The sequence below is a fragment of the Callorhinus ursinus genome, unplaced genomic scaffold (assembly GCF_003265705.2).
Source record: "Callorhinus ursinus isolate GAN/ISIS: 27379988/994484 unplaced genomic scaffold, GSC_fseal_2.0 scaffold9, whole genome shotgun sequence".
In the NCBI taxonomy this organism is placed as follows: domain Eukaryota; kingdom Metazoa; phylum Chordata; class Mammalia; order Carnivora; family Otariidae; genus Callorhinus; species Callorhinus ursinus.
Window position 1 is genome coordinate 15021440 of NW_027397071.1, and position 16766 is coordinate 15038205.

The following is a 16766-nucleotide window of genomic DNA, read 5'->3' on the forward strand; positions in this document are numbered from 1 at the left end:
GTGTGTGTGTGCATCCGGAGGATGCTACTATTATAAACAAAATACTTCTGGATAGTACATTGAATTTAGACAGAAAAAATGGTGAGGTTATAATCTATTTTTCCAGTAGGAATATTTTCTTTAACTGAATATTAAAGTTAAATGACTGACCCTGGCAGTAGTGCCATTTATAATTCTAGCAATAACACACAAACCGTAACACAAATTTTCTAATTTTTTTTCAAAGAGTACTGATGGATTTATACCTAGAGCTCTCTATTTCTCACATACAGTTTCTGTCTGTTAAGACAGAAGTTGTTGATTAGAAAAAGTAAGAGAATAAGGTTTGAAATAATTTTTTTCCTGCTAATCTAATAAATTATTCAGGATATCCCAAATAATCCAGCAAATTAAGTTTTTGTAAGCATTCTCATATAAGAAAGAAACATTTAAATATGTATTTAAGTTTTAATCATCATAGTCTATAACATTTTTACAAAATCCATTGTTTGTAATCCTCATCAGCTGAAAGTTTCCACTATATCTTATAAGACTTATAATTGTATTTATTTTTTAAATTCACTTTACTTAAAAAGTCTAAAGAATGGACTAGGAAAGAGTTGAAAGTCATATAATACTTTTATTCATAGTATAGGATTTTTTTTTAAGGAAAAAGTAAAGGGCTTATATTTGGTAAGGATATGGACCCACTTTCTAAGTGATACAAATCATTTCTGTGATAACTTTGGGTAAATTTATGAGTATATAAAATTTAACATTTATAAGTCTATCCTTATAAATTTATGAGGGTATAAAATATCTGAAAACATAAGTGACAATTATAATTTACTCTTCATTTATATATTTATTAAGTCTGTCAATCTGAAAAGATGCCATTATTTGGTTATGTCATGTATAAAGACAGAAAAATTTAAAAATTTGTTTACTATACCTTGGCATAACACTTACCTAAAAATGTTTATAATAATTTGCTAATGATTCCTACAATTTATCTTATAAATTATATTACTTTCAACAAGTCTAAGATAATTACTTGAGCTCTTAAGTGTTTTATGAGGCCATTGAATTCCTCATTTTATAGTCCTTTTAACCTATTTGGAAATAGGTAGCAAGCATTATAATTCCAATTTTTCAGATATTTAATCTCAAGGATTAAGAAGTATATTGTCAAAAATCTCATGGTGAGTTAGTAGTGGAACTTTGGAGATCCTACTGTTTTCGTCTCGTGCACTTTTCTAATATGATTTTACATATTGTTTCTATTACAGTATTTTTTATATCTATTTTGATAATCTAAATATTCATCTTTTGGAATCACTAATATTCAAAAATAGCTCACCATACTAATTTAACATCTATCAAATATTTACCCTTTGTATTCCACTTGTTCCAGCTTTTCAAGTATGCTAATTTCACATTTCTAATATTCAGTATCAATAGTGCATGTAATCAATCTATCATGCCCATGATTATACAAAAAGAAGGTATTTTTCTTGTAATGTCAAATTTGAGATTTATTAAAAAGAAGTGTATTAGCATATTTTCTGATCAATTTTGCTTGCTGACTTCAGTTGTCATAGTTTTTCCTAAAATATTGCTAGAAACTTTATTTAAAGCACCTCGAATTGTTCATCTCTAAAACGATTTTCAATCATAATTGTGCCAGAATGTTTAAGAGAAGTCTGTATGTTATTCTGAAGTATGCTTCAGAGTAGAAAAATTATAAAACATTAGGTATCTTATACTAAAATCCATTTTAATTTTTATCATTGGATAAATCATAATAATATATGGTACAAGAGTGTATACAAGATACAACAGCTTAAAGAACATCTGATATTTATTTAGGTCATTTGTCATTCTAGAAACTTGCAATTCTTCAGTAATCAGGCACTCTTTCTAGCATGTAGCTATTATACTTGTTGATCATCTGTTACTTACAGGTAGCTTGTGCAAATGAATATTGTGGTTTAATAGGCTTGTCCAGGAGACCATCCCTGAGTTTGATCTCCTTTATTTTCTAGATTGCTCTGAGAGGTCCACCTGGCCCAATGGGTCTAACTGGAAGACCGGGTCCTGTGGTAGGTTACTCAATAAGATAATGTATGTTTAAATCCGCATATTAGTGGTTCCTTGTGCAAGTTTGCCAAGCATTGTTCATATATCTAGCTGATGAAAATAGGATACATATACCTACTTATACTTGATTTTGTTGCCATTTTAAAAGCCTATTTCAATTCAGTCCTCAGTAAGTTTTAGTAAGAAAAGTTTCAATGAAGAATTTTCAAATCAAATAAATACAATGAAAAATATAATCGAGTCACATATCTATTAATTTTTCAAATTATAAATATAATTTATTTGTATAATATCCAAGTTATTAAAATTCAATTTGACATTAAATTATTGAGACTTAACTTTATTTTAAATAGAATTTTCATTAAGAAAGAAAAAATATTTGAGGCCAGTTAAATTATTCCATAATCTGGGAAGCAAGCAGGATACTTGGCTTAAACCTCGGTTTGCATTCAATATTCCACAAAGTGCTTCAGATATTAGAGAAATTAATTTGTCTTTTGGAGACTCTTGGAAGAGGACAGTGTTTTATTTTTCCATGCAACCTTGCTAATAAGCTAATATTTTCCAAGTGGTTTTTAAAAAATATCTTCAAATATCTTGAAACTTTTACCAAATGTTAAGCAGTGTAATAATTCATAAGAAAAACACAAAGATTCTCCTCAAGTCATATTTTTTCTTAAGAGAAAAAGAAAAAACCGTAGGAGTCCAACCTCGGTTCTGATTGATTTTAGAATTAATTGAATAAATAATTTCTATTTTAAGTATTTGTTTTTCTATAAAAAAAGACATTCTTCCTATTCTTTCATATGATTTTATATCTTTTCAATATGTTTTATGGGAATAATGGTGTTTATAAAAATTATTACTGTGAACATTAAAATCTTACATTTTATTTACTTAGTAGACACAGCAAAACAATTTTATTCAAGTTTGAATCAAGTTAATAGTCTTCTAATTATTTAATCTGTTTTACTGATCTTATTAATTAGGGTGATCAATAGTTTTCTGCATGTATTTTATTCAAAGATTTGTTATGTAGTTTACATAAATTTATGGTTCTCTTAATTCAGTCTTAAAATTTTGTAGAGGTTATATATTTTGAAGGTGTATACACTCAGGTATACACTCAATGATATAGGCTCATGTAGAACATACGTTCTGACAAAATAATAAGAAACATGAAGAGTCTGTTACTTAACAAAGGAAGAAACAGAGTTAATATTTAATCATTTGTTAGTGATAATTCAAATTCACATGACTGAGGAAAACCAGCAGTATGCTAATGCTTTATAAATCTGGGGGCAGAAGAATGACCTGTATGTTTTATTAAAAATAACAGTTGCCGGGGCCCCGAACTTGAGATTCTAATGATAAAGATTCAAGGTTGGATGTAGCAAGCTATATTTTTAATGAGTGTGCCAGGCTGATTCTTATGGTTAAACATGTTTGGGAAATACCGCCATATGTCACTTAATTTAAAAATATCACTCCAGGATCTCTAAAACTGCATTTTCCAAAGGAATTTTCCTTCATATCATCCTGACAAGCATAAGCCTTAGTGGGTCTGTAGAGGGTCAGGGCAGTGAATAGCAGAAGCAATGAAAGCATGTTCCATTAGCAGTTCCTGTTTTCACCAATCAATGAGGGTCAGTCATTCACAGTGTGTTGGCGAGAAGAAAAGATTGGCAACCACGTACACTTTCTCAATGTCATACATTGGATAACAAGATTAATTGATTTCACTACTTAAGTCTTTGTTATGGGAAGGTTTAGCTTCCTTAAATATTAAAAGTAAATATTGAGATATTAAACATCATATTGCTTTTCACCATTTTCTCTTCTATTATCCTTTGCTCCAAAACTTCAAATTATGATAGACTTTTAAATACCTGTTGATTCTAGAGTCTAAAACTATCTTATATAAAAAAAACAAAGTCTACATCAATATATTAAGATACAAACATAAACATTCTTCCAATGAAAAATTCTTTATTCAATTGTTTTCTCTGATTGCTTTCCTAGACAAATAGAGGCTTATGATATAAAACATCCAGGAAACGTAGAAAATATTTTGGTTATTTTTTCTATTCTGTTACTGTCAGTTATTGCATGATAATTTTTAGAGTAAGTGTTTGGACAGAGCAATTATAATTTGTTGGGTAGGTAGTGCTTATATACAGAGAATATAATGCAGTAAATTAATTAAAAACAAAATGACTGTCCTATAAATGTGTTCAATTCAGTGATTAATAATCTGATTTAATATAGAACCCCAGGTTTTCTCTTGAAAAAAATTTAGTTGCAAGAATTCTTAATTAGAAGCGTGAAGGCTATTATTGTTTAATTTTCAAGATTAGAATATTCATGTTACTTGACTTTCCATTTCTTAGGAGTCAGATTAACAGTTATTTTCCTTTAGAGCCACCAGGAGGCTCTAGAGAGCTTACATTTCCAGACTTAGCACAATTTTGATCTTTTTGTTTGATTCAATGCACCATTATTTGAATATATATTGATTTAAATAAATCAGAAACTTCTTAAACACCCAAAGTATACTTCTTCTGCATGAAGTAACTATCATCACCTTGTTCAATTTTAATGTCCTAAAGCTTTTTAGGGGAATGAACTAGTATTTATTTTTAAAAACTCACACTTTTATAAAGTGATTTTATATTTTTTCCAGTTAATGTGCCAGGTTTTTAACTGCACTTTTTGACTTATGTAAACATTTTAAGAGGTTTTTGTCATAAGGACTTATTCTTGTGGGAAATAAACAAACCACTTTGGGAAAAGATGCTTTGACATTATTTCAGGACAATTATGGTAGTTGTAGCATCTGTTCTTGACATTTTATTGCTATAGAATTCAGTGTCTGAGAAATTGCTGAGTGCAAAAACAATAACATTTTGCCAAGTCCTTGCTGTATAAATGGATTCAGTGTATATCTGATTCAGTAAAAATGTGTTGCGTCTAGTACTACATCACAGTATAATAATAAATAGTGCCTTATGTATCATTATAAGTACTGTGATGGTACACACATTAAAGAAGATTTCAATGTGATTTCATGAAATTGGCTTCTGTGTAGTTATGTGTAAAATAGAGACTTTTAAATATAGTTTACACACTGGAATACAATAAATCTGAGAAGAGATGTATTTCAAAGGGCTTGAAAATTTTATTGTATTAATTAATAAAATTATACTAATTTGATGAAATCTATTTTGAATAGTGTTTGACTATTTCACGTGAAAATGGTAGGATAAAAGTAGTTAGGGAATTACTACTCAATTAAATGATTATAGTCTTACTTTTTCTCTACAGGGGGGGCCTGGTTCATCTGGCGCCAAAGGTGAGAGTGGTGATCCAGGTCCTCAGGTAAAAAAAATAGAACAGTCTATCTCGCTTATTTTATTTTATTTTTGACTTCATTTTATCTTGTAGGGTAATTGAAGTATCTGCCATCTGTTTTATGAGTAAAGAAATTACTTATATTACTTTTAAGTTCACATTACCTCCTTTAATTGAAAAATCTCTAGTGGCCAGTTGACTGCCAATAACTTGATTAATTTAAACAATACTAAAAGAGGATAATAAGCTAGGATGGAAAAGGCTTGATAGTAATAGGCCTTCAGAATATTAAATTAGCTTGAGATTGTACAGAGCAGAGCAGAACTACTGCAATTGTACTTTTTAGTGGTGCTGCCTCAAACCCACGATATTTTCTGTGGAGAGTAAATCTAGCATATACTTTCAGAAAGAATATTTAACATACTTAAAAGACGCTAACTTCAAACCTTTTGTAGAACTGCGGAAATTATGAGAATTGAGAACATCAGAGCTGAAATTTTTAAAAAGACCTTAGATTATATTTACATGGTAACAAAAGTATCATTTTTCATTTAATGATGGTAAGTAGGTAAAAATAGTCAATATAAGCACATTATGAAGCCTACTTATTCTCGGAAACAGAAAAACAAAATGTGACATTTAAAAAATACATTTATTTATTTATTTATTTATTTATTTTAGAGAGAGAGGGAGAGTGCGATAGGGGAGAGGGGCAGTGGGAGAGGGAAAGAGAGAATCCCAAGCAGACTCCGCACTGAGTACAGAGCTCCACATGGGCCTCTATCCCAGGACGCTGAGATCATGACCAGAGCTGAAATCAGGAGTCGGAAGTTTAACCAACTGAGTCACCCGAGTGCCCTATAAATACATTTATTTTTAAATGAAAATACTTTGTGATATACTCAATAAATAGAAATTCAGATTGGGCTGGAGGAGCTCTCAGTGACCATTCACTAATTTTTTTTTCCTTCTTTTGAAATTGGTTTTATTCCATAAGAGACTCTTAATCTCAGGAAACAAGCTGAGGGTTGCTGGAGTGGAGGGGGGTAGGAGGGATGGAGTGGTTGGATGATGGACACCGGGGAGGGTATGTGCTATGGTGAGTGCTGTGAATTGTGTAAGACTGATGAATCACAGACCTGTACTCCTGATAAAAAGAATACATTATATGTCAATAAAAAAATAAAATTAAAATAAAATTGGTTTTATTGCCGGCACCTGGGTGGCTGAGTCAGTTAAGCAGCTGACTCTTGGTTTCACCTCAGGTCATGATCTCAGGGTGCTGAGATCCAACCCCGCCTCTGGCTCCGCGCTCAATGGGGAGTCTGCTTGAGATTCTCTCTCACACTCTCCCTCTGCCTCTCCCCATCTCTCTAAATAAAAAAAAATAAACTTTAAATAATAATAAGATAAAATTGGTTTTATTTTTAAAATATTACAAGGTGAAATTGAATTTTAACACCAATATATATTCTTTGTCATCACCACCATAATCATCAGGATAGAGAATGGTTCTATAACCTTAAGCAATTTTTTGGAGCCAACATTTTACAGTCACATCTTCCCTCCCACCCCTAATACCTGACAATCATTGATCTGTTCTTTATTACTACAGTTTTCTTTTCAAGAATATTGTGCAAATGAAATCATGCATTATGTAACCTTTGAGACTAGTTCCTTTCATTCACCAAAATGCCTTTGGATTCATCATAGCTGATGTGTGCATCAATAGTTCATTCCTTTCTGTTGCTGAGTAGTATTCTTTTGTATGGATACACTATAGTTTGTTTTGGAATTAGAAAAAAATCAAAGAAAATTGAGAAAGATAATTGGGTGATTCAGAATATGGCAGCCTTATTTTTCATGGTTGGTTAATATTACCATGGAAGGATGGAAAGCATTGCAACTTAACTGAGAACTGCATAAAAATACTGAAATGTCATTATATGAAAAATCTAGGGAGTTTAAACTTTTGCAAAATTTATATTTTTTCATCAAATTCACCCTTTACAAAATAGTTGTATCCGAAAACATTGTTTGCAGTAGTTGTCATGGATTTTGTGGTTTTCCTTGACTCAAGTCCAAAGAAATACAATATCAGATGAAGAAGGATCATTTTCATTAAAAACTAAGATTTGTGCTATTCGGGTTGCCCTTGCCTTCTAGCTGGGTTACAAGATAGTCATCTCACAACAATAATTTTCTTAAAAATCTATATTCTTTTAAACTCTAATTATTAGAAAACTTGAATTTCATATTTCTATAATCAAGATTGTACAGTGATGATAAAAATTATTTGCAATTTTAAATGTGGGTTATATTGGCTCCCACACTCATTATATGCACACTATTTAACCTCAAAAAGGATATAGTTAATTAAATATAAAGGCCTATTTGTTTATGCTAAAACTACATTTCATCTATTATTAGCTGTGTAATTCTATTTTATAAAACATATGTATTAAGCCCCACCTAAGACATTGCTTGTTGACATAACATATTGTACTGCTTAAGGAAAGAAAAATTTTGAGACTCTTTAACCTTTAATCTGACATGGCATGGTGCCAGGCAATAATTTGCATTTGGGATCACCAAATCATCCTCCAGCATTTTGTAGATGATGGAAAGAAACATGTACCAGGCACTATGCTAAGTTGTAGGAGTATAATGGAGAAAAGACCGACTTAGTCTACAACCACAGGAGTTAACAATTTAATGGGAGATTCAACTATGAAAAAAGGCAATTATATTCCAGGTGATAAGTTGAATAAAAGAATGAATATGTGGAAGAGGATCTCCAAAAAATAAAGAGAAAGGTGAAGGAAAAAGGGTTTGGAAAGAAAAAAGGACTGAGATGGATGGTTAAGAGTGTTTTCAGTCAAAAGAAACGTAAAACCCTAAGATTTTGAGAATTAAGTGAGTGAGGATTTTTTTAAAGGTTAAAATATCACTTTGTATTTCTTTTGTTTAATTGTAATCAGATGTCTCTATAAATGTAATAAAATAATATGACTTTTTTTTGCAAGAAGCCTTTCAGAAAAATTGATTCTCTTATCTTCTGCTTTATTTGAACTTTTACATGAGAATTAATTTTCTTATGTTAAAACGATTGAGGTAAAGCTAAGAGGATATAAATTTCTAAAACCATCTCACCCAGTTGATTCAGTTTATTGATTGAGAATTCCATAAAATGAATAAATTGCAATGTTTTGATATAGGGCCCTCGTGGTGTTCAAGGTCCGCCTGGTCCGACGGGAAAACCTGGAAAAAGGGTAGGACTGGTTTTCATTGTGTATTTTGAGGGCATCTGAAATTATCAGTTATCTTGTTTCCTTTTACTCTGTGCCAGGAGGAATCCTTTCTGCTTAGTCGTGTTCTTGACATTTTCAGGGTCGTCCAGGTGCTGATGGAGGAAGAGGAATGCCAGGAGAACCTGGGGCGAAGGTCAGGAGGTCATACATTTGTATATTCAGATCTCGTATGTCAGTTCACCCCTGAAAATTTTATATTTTAAAATAGAGTTTCTTGATATGAACGAATATTTCACATTTACATTACGGTATAGAATTAGGGTGGGAATGTAATGATGATGATAACAATGATGATGATGATGATGATGATTTTACAGGGGGATCGGGGATTTGACGGACTTCCGGGTCTGCCAGGTGACAAAGGTCACAGGGTAAGATATACCATTCTGTCTCTTTGCATACAGGGATAATACAGGATTATTATGAATTTTTTTAGAATCTATAGACTTTAAGAAATCAAAAAAAGAAAATTAATTTAAATATTTGTGTATCCAGTAATTTAGTAAATTATTACATCTACTACATACTTGAAGAAAGATAAATAGAATTATACATGCAATAAAAATATAAGTTCTTTAATTATTTTTAAACATTAATCATGCAAATATAAATTTGGGCAGAATCTTTATATATGTGGAAAATACTGTATTCATAGAAAGACAAGTGTGGAGATTTAATTTTGCCTCTAATTTTTTCATAATCACCTTAATTTCCCTCTTACATTTTGTTTGTGGAAATAAGAGAGTCCACTTTAGGCAGTCTATCATTAATATAACAATATACTGGACACTGTATTTTATTATTCTAAGTTAGATGGTGCCCATAGATAAGAGACACCACAGGCTAGTTCTTGTGATAATATGAGCTTGCAATCCGGTGCAAGAGCTTATAATTTGCAAAAGCTAAACAAACCACCATGCTGAACAAGAATTCATTGGATATTTTTAGGGGAAATTAAGCAAAGAGGCAGTCTCTCAGACAATGAAAAGCTTTGGACCTTCACATTTTTCTTCTCCAGAAGTTAGGAATGAAGATAAGACAAACTTTATGTAAATTGGAGAATATTAAAAGAAAAGAAAAACAGAAAAGAGAACACTATGGATGTCTAGGAAGATATTTAGTGTATACCTACCCCATGTCAAGAGAAATACACAATTTTGTTTTTTAAAAAATCCAAAATCTCTTTAGCTGTCTCTGGTTGTGCTGATTTATTATGAATCTTAGAAGCAGAAAAAATTTAAATTACATTAAAATCACTAAAGTGTATCTCTGTTTAAAACAATCTTCAGCAAAATAATTTTCTACATGATTTAGTTTGTAATAATTGTCTGAAAATTATTTTGGGTTTTTTTCCAAACCTTTTTGTTTTTAAAATTGAAGGAACATTTTTTTTCTAGCATAGTAATATATAAAGTCAGTTAATATGAAATTATAATTTATCTCTGCAGTGTTCTTAGGAGGACAAAGAAAGTATACGTTTCCCTGACAAATTATCTGTATATTTAGCAGGATCACTGTAGGATAGATTTGTAAACATCTGCTTTATTTCATTTTCTAATCATATTTATATTTATTTAATAGGGTGAACGGGGTCCCCAAGGTCTTCCTGGTCCTCCTGGAGAAGATGGGATGAGGGTATATTAAACTTAATTTCTTTTAACAAATATCTGAAATTAAAACATAAGAGAAAAAGTTGTGTTGAATCGATGTGTTTTCTAACTGTGTTATCCTCACATTCATTTTGCCGATGACAGGGAGAAGATGGAGAAATAGGACCGAGGGGTCTTCCAGGTGAAGCTGTAAGCAACTTCCTTTGTTTTTAAAATAATACTCTGTCTTGGAAGAACAGTGACCGGTATCATACATATAAAGTCAGTAATAAACTCAGGTGATTTAGCAGTCTTACTTAAGCTAACTAACCAGGTAATCATTACGGGAAAACATTTTAAAAGGAGGGCACATAGACTTTGTTATAGAGAAAGTCTGAGACTATGGAGAGGAAAGAAATGTGGAAGAGAACATCTTTTCAGCCAAAAATCTTACCTAGTTTTTGTGGCTGTTTCTTTATCTTTTTTTTTTAATATGATCAATAGCTCCAGAATCTATCTATATATTTAGGATAAATGGATCTTACGACCAGAAGAAACAAGAAAATAGTATATATCAGATATGAGGATAAAACGTGCTAGATTATATTACTTTTTTCCACCAAATTATACAAATGAGGAAACTGAATTGGGAAGGTTTACCCAGAGCTAGTTAATCTAAACACCAGACTAGAGCCAAGCCTCTTGATTTCAGTCCTAGCTTGTCACATTATAGCGCTTTTGAGTTGACAGGCTCAAGGGAACAGGAGAGGCAGTAAATGACTGCACTCATTTTTCTAAAGAAGGAAAAGGAGATGGAGCACATGGAGGAGGAGAAAAAGAAGAGAAGAAATTGATTAATTTTCAAGAATAATAATTTTAAAAAAATCTCTTAGGAAAATGATTTCTATTATCCGCATATATAGTTTATTTAAACACCTGTTTCTTTCTTTCCCTTTATGAATATTCTCTCAAGAAGGAATATAAAACAAGAAAATCAGGATTTTTTGATTCGTATAGTCTATCTGATTGAATAATAAGATTTAATAAGATTCAGGGTTGCCAGTCAAGTCAGAAAATGACACAGAAGTGACAAAAAATATTAAGCTACTTCTTATTTTTAAAATTTCCCAAGTGACTCATATGTAGATTTATAGAATCAAAGAGACAGAGTGTATGTGCTAAAACTCCCTGTTATCCATTCTGACTTGGATCAGTATAAACATGAGATATTTGTGTTACATAAAAATGGTATTTTAAACACCACAGGCAGCGTGTAAATAGACGATGTATAGATATTTTTACTCTGAACATTATATTCAAATTTCTTTGGAGGAAGAGGTGTATTTGAAGGCAATTTCTAATGAGGACATGTTTTTTTTTTTTTTTTTCCTTCTAGGGCCCACGAGGTCTGCTGGGACCTAGGGGGACTCCAGGACCTACTGGGCAGCCTGTATGTATTGCTGGAAATATTCCGAATTTTCTAGGGAAAGCTTGTTGTCAGATATTTTAAAGCATAAGACCATGACAGCTTTCAGTAGACAGCTAGGTATTTACTGCTTTGTTATATTCTAAGACCTAATGATCCTGTCTATCAGTTAAACTGATTATTCTCCCCCTACCCCCTTTCTTTCTTTTCTCTTCTTTTTAGTTTATCTACTTTATTGTTTCATGTCAAATTTCCAACACACAGTGGAAAATGCTGCTAGGTTGTCTCCAATGTGGACATAGATAAGAGAGTATAGACCTTGCCTTTTTCCTCATCTCTAAATCCTAAAATGATTTTTAGTTACCCCAGGCTAGTGGGTGTCATGCTACTAGGTTAATTTTTTTTTTAATTTTCTGTTGTAGCATTTAAGCTTACAAATATCCATATATATATATATTATATGTAATTACTTATACAGCATATTTGCACATATGTAAATATGTATATAAATATTTTTTGTCTTTATTGAAGGGTATTGCGGGTGTAGATGGCCCCCCAGGACCAAAAGGAAACATGGTATGGAGAAACCATCTGTAAAATAACTCATTTCTGCAATCTAGGTACTAACAAACCGCTTCTGTTGCCAAATCTAAAAAAAAAAAAAAAATTCTTACAATATTTTGCTAAGTCCATTAGCTTCTGCTAGCATTAATATTTATGAGATTTTCCAGATTCTCCATGGGGAAAATTGATTTGGGGACTGTTTTTTAAATGAGAAGAAAAAAAAAAGACAACTATGTGAACTTGCCCTATTAAAGACTCTCCATTTTTCTCTGGCAGGGTCCCCAAGGGGAGCCTGGACCTCCAGGGCAGCAAGGGAATCCAGGACCTCAGGTAAGTCCAAACCACTGCAGTTCCTTTGAGATAATGAGGTAAAAGGGTATCTTTTCATGAGAACACGGACAGCCTCAACATTTCCTGTGTAGGGCTAGAAATGTTTGCAATGTGAAAGTAGGAAGACAATTATTTTTTTCCCTTTTTGAAAAATTTGATCAAATTTGCAGAGGCCCCTTTTTTCCAAGAATAAAATGAATCATTCAGTGTTCATGGAATGCCGGCATGGATAGCCACACCTGCAGAAGGTTTCTGACTAGGATTGTATTACAGTCCCACTGCCAGAAGAGTAGCCTGTGTAAAATGCCTCACAGTGTTCCAAAACTTTCTGGGAAGTGTGGGGAATGTATATAGATTCTCATGACTCATTTCATGTGAAACAGAAGGTTATTTTTCTATTTAAAAAAAATGTATTCTTATGATGTGGTTCCTGACATATGAAATGAATTCTTTTAAAATAGGGTCTTCCTGGTCCACAAGGTCCAATCGGTCCTCCTGGTGAAAAAGTAAGTTACTCTGTGGTTCTGGTAATGCCTAGTCACCAATTTTGGGTTGTCAACCTTAGGCAGAAGCAAAGCCTGCCTTCTATTTTTGATAAGATGTCGAGATGGCTCAGTACATAAGGAATTAATCTGGAGTAAAACCTTGAGAGTACTGTGTGAGAGGGGTAAGTCATTCATACATCTCTGAACTATAAATGATAAAATTCACATAGTTCCATTTGGATAGCTTCCAAATGTGACCTTCTCAGCTATATTAATTTTAGAAATGCACTGGTATGAATGAGTGTTTTCTCTTCATTTTGGTTCTCCTTTTCTTTCTCATTATTTAAAAAAAAAATGTCATTAGGTTTGCCTGCGACAAAGGGTTTCTAGCAAGATCTGATTAAGGGAAAATTGTAAAGTTATCATTCTCACCATTTTTCATGTATAAATGGCAAAGGATGTTCTTGTTAATAACTCAATGTCTGGATCAAAACAAGAATAAATCTTTAATTAAAAGATGTCTCTCTCCCTGATTTCTTCTGCTGGATTCCTTAACAAATAGTTCCTGTCCCCTATGGTTACAGTTCAGTGTTAGCTGGTTCCTTTTAATACCCTTTCCCCTTATCATTGATTTCTGTGAACATATTATTTTTTTAAAAATAAGCAGCTTTACTGGGGTGTAATTTCACATCATAAAATTTCACTCATTTTAAGTGTACTGGTCAATGATTTTTAGTAAATTTACAGAATTGTGCTACAATCAAATTTTTTTAGAATATTTTTGCCACCCCAGAAAGAAACTTTATGTCAATTTGCACTCTCTGTTCTACCCACCAACTTAGACAACCACTACTCTGCTTTCTGTCTGTCTGTAGATTTGCCTTTTCTGGACACTTAATATGAATGAAATACATGAATGAATTTAAAATGTGAACTTAATCATATAAATGAATATAATATGTGGCCTTTGTGTCTGGCTTCTTTCATTTGGCATAGTGTTTTCGAGGTTTACTCATGTTGCAGCATACATCAGTTCTTTTGCTCCTTTTCACTGTAAAATGCATTCCATTAATGGAATATACCACATTTTGTTTACTTCTTTATCCATATTATGGACTTATGAGTTGTTTACTCTTTTGAGCTGTTGTGAATAGTGCTGCTATGAATATTTGCATATAGGTCTTTGTGTGGAACTTATTTTGATTTCTTTTGGGTAGACACACAGAAGTGGAATTTCTGGGTTATATGGTAAATTTAATGCTTAACACTGGAGGAAGTTTCCAAACTGTTTTCCAAAGTAGTTGCACCATTATTTCATTCCTATCAGCAATGTATGAGGATTCTAGTTTCTCCAGATCTTCATGAATGTTTGCTTTCCTTCTTGATTATTGTCACTCTTCTCAGCATGAAATGGTATCTCATTGTGGTATTAATTTTCATTCCCCTAATCACTAGTGATGTTGAGCATCTTTTCATGTGCTTATTGGCTATTTCTGTATCTTCTTTGGTAAAATATCTATTCAAATACTTTGGTAATATTCTAATTGAGTTATTTATCTTATTATTATGTTGTGAGAGTTAACATCAAATTTAAGTGGTCTTTAAGATACTTTTTTGTGCATATTTTCTGTATGGTACAGAGATCTATTGGAAAGTGCCCTGTGAATTAAAGATGTACCCAAAGTGATTTCAAATCTTTACTTTAGACCAGAAATTTTAACTTGGGCATCTTTTACCATACTTTAGCTCATCATGAACATACCATATTCATAACAAATTGTATTTGAGCGTAAGTCTATTAAATTTTCTACCGTGAATTGGATCCTTAAGAGGACTTTGCTTTTAAGGTAAACTAGGATATCTGAACTCCGTTTGCCGAGCCAAAGGTGAAATATAGGAGCTGGTTCACTGTACTTGTGGTAGGAAGAGGGCTGTCTTCAGGCCAAGCAGCTTATTTTTCCAATCTGAATGTATCCAGCTTGTGGGTTCAAAGATAGTCTCTTTTCATCAAAAGAAAGGAACTCAAGAACATGAGAGATGCCTGTTCTATTTATACTGCATCTATGATGTATATTTTTTTATTTTGCCTCTATATTACTTTATTTTCTTTATGATACACTGTATTCTGTTCATTCTGGCTTAAGAACCTTGTCTCCCAAAATTGGGTGAATGGTGTTTTCAGCTGGATCATGGTATAATCTAACAAATAAAATATAAATATTGTCATGTATTTTAAATTCCCGCTAACTTTTATATTTTTGTCCTAAGTTATAGCCTGTACTTTTATTATATTTGTGATAAAATATTTTATATATGTTGTCAATTAACTAAATTAGATAAAACAACTATATTCTTTATCCTGACATTTTGATAATTTAAATATCCTGAAAGTCTCCTGTGATTTGATTTATGATGTCATAATTTACATCACTCATGTATTAATTACATTAGAGAAAACAAATAATATTATATAACTTTCTGAGTTAAGAATGAAATAACAAGACACAAAATAAATATCAAAGGCAAGGGCTTTGAACATGGATATGGATCTGGGTTCACTTATACTGCAACTCTGTCACATAATTAACATTGGTTAATTTACCCAAACTCTTTAGACAAGGATACTTTATGGAATTGTTTGAGACTTAAAGTGGACTGTATATCAAAAAAAAAAAGGACTGTGTATCTTATCTATCATCTACCATCATCATCTACCTATCTATAAATTGCTTAACATAATGCATAGAAACACAATAAGTTTTCATTATTTTATTAAAATCTAAAAAATATGACACATGAAAAGATGCTCAACATCACTCATCATTAGGGAAATACAAATCAAAACTACAGTGAGATATTACCTCACACCAGTCAGAATGGTTAACGTAATTTTTTTAAGAATCATTTTATAGCTCAAGATTTTTAATATTTCTAGTCCCTTAAATATAGCAACAACAAAAAATCCATGTAGTTTTGCCCATAGGTCATCATCATAAAATATCACAACTGCTGGTAAGAGTAATTACTGGAATAGTTCTGCATTTGTACTTTACATCTCTTTTTGAAGAAATAAGACCATTGTCTTGAAAGCAAAAGATAATTTATGTGACAGACAAAATACTATCATTAAAAATATAGTGTTTTACAATGGTCATGACATGTTAGATTACTTGACTGAAAATGACTTTGCAGAGTGGTAAATGGAAACATTTAAATCCTTTAAATGAGATGCAGTTCACCTCAGTTATAAAATATAAATTGTTCAATTTAAAGGTTATTCTCAATTTTTTTGTTGTTCTGTTGTGATTTAAGTTACATCTCTTGTAAACTCTAGATTATCAGTCTATATAAATATAACACTTTTCCTAAAAACTCTCTGAGAATGGAAATGGATATTGTGTCTGATATCTAGGATTGCGTATATAGCTTTTCCCTTTCAATTCTTTCTAAATTCTGCCTAATTACTTGACCAGTAAGCAATAATTGTTTGGGCTCTGGAGACTTGATAAGTTAATTATTCTCAGCAGAATGCCTATTTTCCTATCAAGAAAAGTTTACTTCTTGTGGTAGCCGTTCTTACTACGTTCCAACTGTAGTAACGGCATGTTAAAAGACATTTGAAACCATCCAT

The 16766-nt window shown here is 31.8% G+C and overlaps 1 protein-coding gene across 4 annotated transcripts in view; it reads left to right on the plus strand.

Moving 5' to 3' along the window:
- The window catches only part of COL11A1 (collagen type XI alpha 1 chain), a 195969-nt gene that overhangs the window by 75492 nt on the left and 103711 nt on the right, over positions 1-16766 (plus strand). For all 4 annotated transcript variants that reach the window (XM_073896230.1, XM_073896231.1, XM_025872583.2 and 1 more), the window contains 11 exons: positions 2025-2081; positions 5404-5457; positions 8649-8702; positions 8821-8874; positions 9059-9112; positions 10323-10376; positions 10496-10540; positions 11727-11780; positions 12288-12332; positions 12597-12650; positions 13112-13156. In XM_073896230.1, coding sequence (XP_073752331.1) covers positions 2025-2081; positions 5404-5457; positions 8649-8702; positions 8821-8874; positions 9059-9112; positions 10323-10376; positions 10496-10540; positions 11727-11780; positions 12288-12332; positions 12597-12650; positions 13112-13156 — 570 coding nt within the window. The remainder of the gene's footprint in view (positions 1-2024; positions 2082-5403; positions 5458-8648; positions 8703-8820; positions 8875-9058; positions 9113-10322; positions 10377-10495; positions 10541-11726; positions 11781-12287; positions 12333-12596; positions 12651-13111; positions 13157-16766) is intronic.